The 9,082-nt window shown below is 46.4% G+C and overlaps 1 protein-coding gene across 1 annotated transcript in view; it reads left to right on the plus strand.

The window, feature by feature from the left end:
- The window catches only part of MAML3 (mastermind-like transcriptional coactivator 3), a 382,444-nt gene that overhangs the window by 367,824 nt on the left and 5,538 nt on the right, over positions 1 to 9,082 (plus strand). Inside the window, exons 4-5 of the mRNA XM_005877771.2 lie at positions 935 to 1,198; positions 6,175 to 6,259. Of these exons, the coding sequence (XP_005877833.1) occupies positions 935 to 1,198; positions 6,175 to 6,259 (349 nt within the window). The remainder of the gene's footprint in view (positions 1 to 934; positions 1,199 to 6,174; positions 6,260 to 9,082) is intronic.

The following is a 9,082-nucleotide window of genomic DNA, read 5'->3' on the forward strand; positions in this document are numbered from 1 at the left end:
GATGATTAGTGACTTTGAGCATTTTTTCATATGTCTCTTGGCCTTCTGGATGTCCTCTTTCGAAAAGTATCTATTTAGGTCCGTTGCCCATTTTTTTAATTGGGTTGTTTATCTTCCTTTTGTTAAGTTATACACAGGTTATTTTCAATAAATATACAGTTGGCCTTCTGTATCCCAGATTTCGTATCTGCCAATTCAGCCAACTGCGGGTAGAAAACAGTATTTTCAGTGCACAGTTGGGAATTTGTGGATATGGAGGGCCAACAGTATGCATTGATCTACACCATTTTAGATAAGGGACTTGAGCAGCCACAGATTCAGTATCCATGAGAGGGCCTAGAACCAATTCCCTGTGCCTTCTGAGGGAGGACTATAAAGTTTGGGGGGAGTCAATAATTATACACGGACTTTCAACTGCACAGGGGTCAGCATCCCAAACCCCACGTTGTTCAGGGCTCGTCTGTGATTAGAATTCCATCAAATAGCAGATCTGTCAACCAGTAAATTGCAGCAAACTTCTGTGAATGCCTTTCATCCTACCTAAGAAGTTCATTTTGGCCAGGTAGGCAGTAAGGAGTAAGAGGTAACTCAGGCTGTCTCCTTCAAGACTTAAGGTAGGCCCCGCCTAAGGCTTTGTTTCCTTTCCTTTGGAGAAACAGAATGTTAGCTGGAAACCCAGTCCTTGTCCCTTAGTCAGTCCCGTCCAAAACAGATGGGACTTGGTCTCAGATCCCCAGAGCCATGCTCTGTGACTGTGCCCCTGGAGCCTCTCCAGCTCCACTGTGATAAGGCCACCTCTGCGGTCGACTGTATTGTTTGTATAAAAACGTAATGTGGGCCACTCGGGACCCTTGAGTCAGAGCCTCTGCCCCTGCCCTCCCCCACGCTTCCCTTCAAATGTGCAATCACTGAATCGGCCTCTCTATCCTCCTAGGAGCAGCACCCAGTTGGGCTTCCCCGGACCACGGGCCCCATGCAGTCCTCCGTGCCCCCAGGCTCAGGTGGCATGGTCTCCGGCGCCAGCCCCTCGGGTCCGGGCTTCCTGGGCAGCCAGCCCCAGGCGGCCATCATGAAGCAGATGCTCATTGATCAGCGGGCCCAGTTGATGGAGCAGCAGAAGCAACAGTTCCTGCGGGAGCAAAGGCAGCAACAGCAGCAACAGCAGCAGCAGCAGCAGCAGCAGATTCTTGCCGAGCAGGTAACGTGCCCATGGTGTCCGAGCGAGCATTTATTCAGCCCCTGGTGTCCGGGAGGGAGGTACGGGGCAGGTCCTTCTTCAGGATGTTCACAGTCTCCCGGGTTCACAGGAGAACCTGCAGAATTTAGACCTTTCAGTTAGTTAGACCTTTCTTTAGAGTAAATTAGTTTGTTCTGAAAAGAGAGGCTTCAGCTATCCATTTGAAAGCCCATTTGCCAGAGATGTGTCTTCCATTGGAGTCTGACTCCTTTTCTTTGGGTTTCTGGTGCAGGGGTTGCTGTAATCAGCATGCAGGTGGGAAGGCTGGCTCACATTCTTCATAAGCTCTAATATTTCTAGCAATAGGAAAAAGAAAAAGAATTCAGAGAACCTTGTCTCTTAAAAGAAAGTGTGGGGAGGAGGATTGAATTGGCCATGAACAATGGAACAGGAACAATAGCAGAATGAAAGGGCCCACGGAACTACCTGGAAGCCTGAACCTGAGGTCACAGAAAGGGGGCAGATTTAAGAAAACTCCCAACAGCTTTGAAAACAGCTCGAGAAATCTTTAAGTTCAAGGCAGGCCTGACACAAAGCTTTTCCTTAGGTATCTTTGTCCACCTTCCCCATGTGACTCCTCCAGCTCTGAAGGCAAGCCTTCCCTGTGGGCTGCTCCTGTCTGCTTCAGTGTGGTTCTTTGCAGCGGGGGGGGGGGGGGGGGGCTTGTTTTTGGAGATGCTCATGCCTAATTTAGTATTATCCCAGGAAAGGCCTTCCACAAGAGATCCTTAGATGGCTCCTATGGGGTCTATACAGGGCATCCCACTTTTTTTTTTTTTAATCCTCACACAAGGATATATTTTCCATTGAGTTTTAGAGAGAGTGGAAGAGAGGGAGGTGAGGGAGAGAGAGAACCATCGATGTGAGAGAGACACTTCAATTGGTTGCCTCCTGCATACGCCTATACTGGGGCTGGGGAACCTGCAACCAAGGTATGTGCCCTTGACTGGGAATCGAACCCCTGACCTGACACTCACGGGTCTGAGAGCTGACACTCTAACCACTGAGCAAACCACCCAGGGCAGGGCATCTCACTTTTATTATAGGAGATGTGAGGTTGTCATCTAAGGCTCAAGGCCCAACAGAGCTCTGCCTCAGAGTAACCCTTCTGGAATGTTCCTAATAGGATAAGAATTGTGGAAATTTATCAAGCATCCTCCACCGCCTACTGTGTAGGACACAGACATGTTAAGATCTCTACTAACCAAGAGCAGTAGTTCAAAGAAATACCCGTCATCCCCCAAATAGAAAAATTGTACTGTCGAGCACAGTTCACCTAGGTTCCATTTTTTTGCTTTTGTTCCTGAACAGCTGTGTAATTATCTCCCTTTTCAGCAAGGTCAGTCAGCCGCCTGGCAGCTCTTGTACAAACAAACCTCTATCCCTCTCACCCTGCAGAAGGTGTGTGACAGGGAACCGTGCGAATGTCTCTCAGGCAGTGATAAATGGAGCTGCTCAGGGGAAGCTGGGCTTTGTAAATCCTCTCCCCAGCCAATCCCAGGAAGTTTCAGGTGTGCCTGATACTTTGAGTGGTGGCTTTCAATATGTGTGCTGTGACCAGGCAGAGCTTGGCTGTGCCAGCCCAGGGGTGTGCCCACCTGCTGAGGTCAGCCAACCCTGGAACAGGGAGGAGGCAGAGGAATGGGAGAAGAGAGGCCACAGGGTGACACCCACAGACTAGGAGGTGAGAGTGTAGGGCAGTGGTTCTCAACCTTCTGGCCCTTTAAATACAGTTCCTCATGTTGTGACCCAACCATAAAATTATTTTCGTTGCTACTTCATAACTGTAATGTTGCTACTGTTATGAATTGTAATGTAAATATCTGATATGCAGGATGGTCTTAGGCGATCCCTGTGAAAGGGTCGTTCGACCGCCAAAGGGGTCACAACCCACAGGTTAAGAACCGCTGGTGTAGGGTTCACCCAGGACATGGAGAGATACGAGGCTCCTTGGAAAAGACAAGGAAATGAGAATTAAAAAATGAGGATAATTCCTTGCTGATTGTGTGGACCAAGAGATGATGAGGGACCAAGGGAAAAACAACTCACTCAAGGTCAGAAAGTGTCCAGTCTTTGGCCTGCGGCAGGGTTTCCTCTGCCAGGGTAGGTTTTAATAAGTTCCCAGCCTTCCTCGTGTTGTCTTTTAAGGACTGCATGGATAATGTGTGTAAAAGTCTTTGGAAACTGCACAAATGTATGTGGGGACCTGGCACATGACCCTGATGTCACAGAAGAGCCGCACGTGCCAGCCATCCTGCGGGACTGGCCCAGAAATGAAACCGAGAAAAAACTCAGGGCACTGTGGCACCTTACCTGCACCTGCAGGCCGTGCTTCTCGACGCAGGCTGTCTCGGGGTCTGCAGGGGGTGGGCCGTCAGCTTTGTGTTTTGAAAGTGAATGTCGCCATATCCAGGCCAAGATGTTTTTCTCGGTCTTTGCTGCAGCCAAGTGTCCCTAACACTTTCCATTTTGTAAACAGCATATTGGGGACACCTGGCTTTCCTATAAGGACAGGTGATGGGAAACAGAAGGACTTGCAGCCTTGCTTATCATGGGGAACTTTAAAATCATTCTCAGTGGCCCTAGCTGGTTTGGCTCAGTGGATAGAGCATTGATTCTCTCCCATCATTGATGTTTCTATCTCTCTCTCCCTCTCCCTTCCTTTCTGAAATCAATAAAAATGTGTTTTTTAAAAAATCATTCTCAGTGGACTTAGAAATCAGAACAGAGCAGATTGAAAGCAGAGGTGGAGTGACGTTTAATGCCCTCCTCTCAGAGCGTGCAGGCCGTGTTGGTTTTTTAAAAAATCATTCTCAGTGGACTTAGAAATCAGAACAGAACAGATTGAAAGCAGAGGTGGAGTGACATTTAATGCCCTCCTCTCAGAGCGTGCAGGCCGTGTTGCCATTCCTGCGTTCCCGAAAGTTCCACAGAACCTAGAATTTTCTATCTGAAAGAAACATTAGAGGTCATCGAGTGCCTTCATTTTACATTTAAGGAAACAGCGGCCAGGGAGCTGAGGTGACTTATCTGAGATCACAGGGTTAGAGAGAGGCGGAGCCGAGACTGGAGCCCCGCCCATCCCTGCACAGGCCACCCCACTGTGTATCGGGTTGTAAGTAGGACAGTAAGTGGGGAATTTGGCTGAGGAGAAGCTTTTATGAGCTCATCTTACTTTCAAGAATGCCCTTATTTTGCTGCCTAAAAGATTAGCACAGTTGCTTGTCTACACAATTAATTTTAACAGTTTGTGCAAAACACCAAGGTAGGCACCACAGGACGGGGTACACAGGGCAGAGGCTGTTCTTTCCTTTGGTTGCCAGGGTGCTGTCTGGCCTTGTCGAGAAACGAGAAAAAGGAATGACAGAGCTGCCCAAGAAGAAAAACAAGAGAAAAAATAGAAATAAACACATGTGTTAAGAAGTAGTCAGTGTGTGTTGTTTTTATAATGAACACGCTACAGAGCAGGGCCGTAGCTGTATGTTCTTTGTAGCCCTTCAGATGAAAGGTGCCGAGTGAATATTAGCTGCAGAAGGAGGTTAAATGACATGCCGAGGTCACGCAGCTACTTGACAGCAGGCTGAGAACTAAGACCCCTCTCTCTGCTCTCTCCACCTCTTATTTTCTCTCCCTTTTCACATACAGCACGGTAATGATCATAGTGGCCTTGCCAGAATATGGGTAATAGCGCGGGCAAAGCAGGTTCCTGTGAGTGGAAGAAGACAGACTAGCACTAACACGCAAGCCTCTTGGCTCTGGGTCCATGTGGAGCCCCACATGGTTTCCTCGAGGCAGTGAATGCTGGGTAGTTTACTTATGGGGATGGATTTTATAGGCAGGGTGGCCTCTAGGAATAAGATTAGCCTTGTTCATAGCCCCTAAGAATCCCATCTTCCAAGCCCCGCAGCATCTATTTAGGTCATTCCAAATGAGTCGCTTGTCCCTTTGAGCTCGGTCCCCACACAGCTAAGGAAAACCCGCAGGCTGACGATGGAAAGTCAAAGCCGCTTGGCTCACATGCCTCATGAGCCAGCACGTCCACACAAGAGGCACGGACAAGGGTGTTCACAGCAGCGGTATTTGGGACAGCCCCAACCTGGAGCTGCCCTAAGTGACCATCGGTAGGAGAACAGGTAAATTCATTGTCATGTTAATAGGATGGACCACTTCTCAATGGTGAGAATGAATAGACCACAGCTACATGCATCCCATGGCTGAATCTCCCCAATGTAATGACCACAAGAAACCAGACACCAAAGCCGACACAAATACATTATATATGTAAATCCATAAAACCAAGTACAAAAGCAGACATAACTGATCTGAGTTGTCAGGTTCGGGCAGGGGTTCCCCGGGGTCAGATGAAGGGTAATGACCGGTAAGCCCCATATCCTGGCAGTGTTTTGTGTCTTGATCTAGATCAGCAGTTCTCAACCTGTGGATCGCGACCCCTTTGGGGGTCGAACGACCCTTTCACAGGGGTCGCCTAAAATCATCGGAAAACACATATATAATTACATATTGTTTTGTGATTCATCACTGTGCTTTAATTATGTTCAATTTGTAACAATGAAAATACATCCTGCATATCAGATATTTACATTACGATTCATAACAGTAGCAAAATTACAGTTATGAAGTAGCAACGAAAATAATTTTATGGTTGGGGGTCACCACAACATGAGGAACTGTATTAAAGGGTCACGGCATTAGGAAGGTTGAGAACCACTGATCTAGATGCTGGTTACCAGGAGTGTGTTCATTTGTGAAAATTCACCAAACTGTACACATCTGCTTTCTGCACTTGCCTGTACGCATGTTATTCTTCAAGACAAAGTTTAGTTTTGGAAAGAACCCTGCCTTCCTCAGAACGGCAGGCTATTTAACGGCGTGCTCTGTCCCCACCTCACCTCCACCCTTCTTGTCCTGTGTTCCAGCAGCTGCAGCAGTCACATGTACCCCGGCAGCACCTCCAGCCCCAGCGGAATCCATACCCTGTGCAGCAGGTCAATCAGTTTCAAGGTGAGGCCCGCGTAGCCAGTAACATTGCCTTGTGGGCTATGTTTGTGTCAGGTAATATTACAAACTAGAGGCCCAGTGCACGGATTCATGCACATTGAATGGAAATTGATTAGAAGAAATATTTTAGAGGCCGGGGAGGGACCGAAGGAAGTTGGTTCCAGGGCGTGTCCGGCCCATCTCATCCCGTCCTGATCAGCCAGACCCCAGCAGCAAGCTAACCTACTGGTCAGAGCATCGGCCCCCTGCTGGTCAGTGCACTTCATAGCGACTGGTCAAACAGTTGAACGAACAGTCGGACACTTAGCATATTAGGCTTTTATTATATAGGATATTTAAGAACTGAGAATACCAACCAATCAAAAGCATTCTGGAGACCCCTTGCTGTTCCAGGCAACCTTTTGGTCACTGGGCTCCAGAGAGATCCTGGTGGGCTCAGGGAGGGGTCAGGGTGGCTGTGGGAGGCTGAAGCAGCTGTTCTTTGCCAAAGGTACAAGAAGTATTTCAATAGTTCAACAACCAGTAAGAACATACCGGTGCCTGTTGGCCCAATATCGGCTTTGTTAATGTCCAGGTCATCATCTCAGTGACCACAGTGGGGGAAATCTTGTACCACATTTTTCTTTGCTAATTTCAGCAGGTCAGCTGGCCTAAGCCCTCACCTCCAGCAGCCGAAGTAGAAGATTCTGGCTTGCAGCAACCACTAATCGCTACTGCATATAGAAATAAATAATGCCTTGAGGATGGTTGGACCATCTTGATCCTGCTGCCCTTTGCAGAAATCCCAAATCTTGGCCCCCTTAGCAATGGGCGTACCATATGCGATTGTTTCATAAAGTAGACGGTCCACTCAAGTTTCATCCTTTCCATGTCCAATAAAGAGAGCCCCTGAGGTTCTTGTGTGGGGTGGAGGATGAGCCTGAGGACCCTCCCCAGTCTACCCACGGGAGTTTTCAGGGGGTTCCAGGAGTCCCCTAACAGTAGAAACCCTAATCGCCATCCCCTTCCCTTTTCGTAGGACCTAGATCAATGCGTCCTAACATCTCACGGGTTACCCATCCCTTTGTGAATCTGTCAGGAGCTATGAAACCCCTTGCACAGAAATATGCTTATACAAAAATATATACGGCCTTCAAGTAGCATTTCACAAGTGTTACTGCCCTTCATGGACTGTGGGTGAAAAGTTCGTGATCTAGGCTAACATTTTTCAGTCTTTGGATTGCAACACACAAACAGGTTGTGAAGACAATTGAACGAGCCACAACCAACATTTTTTCAGTGCAATATAATAGAGAAGAAACTGTCAGAGGGTATCATCCTAAGGGAACCGTTTGTTCCTGTTATAAGACCACCCGTGTACGTACTGGGTCATGCACTGTGAGGTGAGGGTTAGAGAAAAGCCACCGACGCTCACAGCCAGAGCCCGTGAAGAGGGCCTGTGAGCATGCTGACCGGAGTAGCTGCCGTCCCCTCCACTGGACACAGGGAAGGGCTAGAGCAGTGATGGCGAACCTTTTGAGCTCGGCGTGTCAGCGTTTTGAAAAACTCTAACTTAACTCTGGTGCCGTGTCACATATAGAAATTTTTTGATATTTGCAACCATAGTAAAACAAAGATTTATATTTTTGATATTTATTTTATATATTTAAATGCCATTTAACAAAGAAAAATCAACCAAAAAAATGAGTTCGCGTGTCATAGGTTCGCCATCACTGGGCTAGAGGGACTGGGCTGTGCACAGGTGTTCTATGCACTAAATTAGTGCCAGAATTCTTTGAAGAATTGCTTCTCACTTGGTCCTGGGTGGGAAGGAGTGGAAAATAGTTATGGATACGTGGGTAGTCTTTGGTGCAGACACGGGCCCTCTTCTATCCCTGTAGTTCTCACAGTTCCCCTGCATCAGAATCCCCAGCAGAGCTTGTTAAAACACAGACAGCCCACCACCCCCTCAGAGTTCCTCATTCGGGAGGCCTGCAGTGGGACCTGAGAATTTACATTTTAACAAGTTCCCAGGAGTTACTGCTGCTGGTCGGAGGACCATACTTTGAGAACTGGAGCTTTATATTATGAACTTATTAAAAACATTAAATTGGAACTGGAGCTTTATATTATGAACTTATTAAAAACATTAAACTGGCATCATGTCCATTGGGTTTTCTAGGTTCATAACTCATTTATTATTTTTTGGAATGAAGTGACTCACCCAAAGTTAACCATTCCTGTCTATTAGAAATTATTCTGAATGCTTTGGTTCCAATTTAAAAGTTCTACTTCTTGAATTTTTCTAAAACCTCAAAGCATAGGTAATCAACCTAAAAATTCAGCTACACTTAAGTTAAACAACCCAGTGAATTCCTGAGCTAAATATATATATCTTCAGTATTCTCGTGTATGTACTCACACCCTAGATATCATAATGTTATATATCTTGGAAAATAGCAAATTGGTAGATAAGAAATATTGTCCTTGGAGAGAAATTCTGCGTGAGAACCTACACATCTCAAAGGTTTTAATGACTATCTTTCTCTTATTGAGTTCTGTGTCTCTGGGCAATGTTACATGATATGAGGAAATGTTTATTCTTCACAAATACAGGCATCTTGTGAGTGAAAATAGAAGATAGACCTTTTAGGAAAAAATATCATATTATCCTTTCTATTTAAATATGGAAGATTGTCTTTGATATCGTGATATTAACCAGTAGACAAGAAAATTAATTTGATTATAGTGTCTCACAGTATGATCTGTTTTAAACAACAACAAAAAAAAGAAGAAAAAGTAGTAATCAGATAAAGGCAAGTTAATTCTTTGGATGCACCTGATTTT

The sequence above is a fragment of the Myotis brandtii genome, unplaced genomic scaffold (genome assembly GCF_000412655.1).
Source record: "Myotis brandtii unplaced genomic scaffold, ASM41265v1 scaffold53, whole genome shotgun sequence".
Lineage (NCBI taxonomy): Eukaryota > Metazoa > Chordata > Mammalia > Chiroptera > Vespertilionidae > Myotis > Myotis brandtii.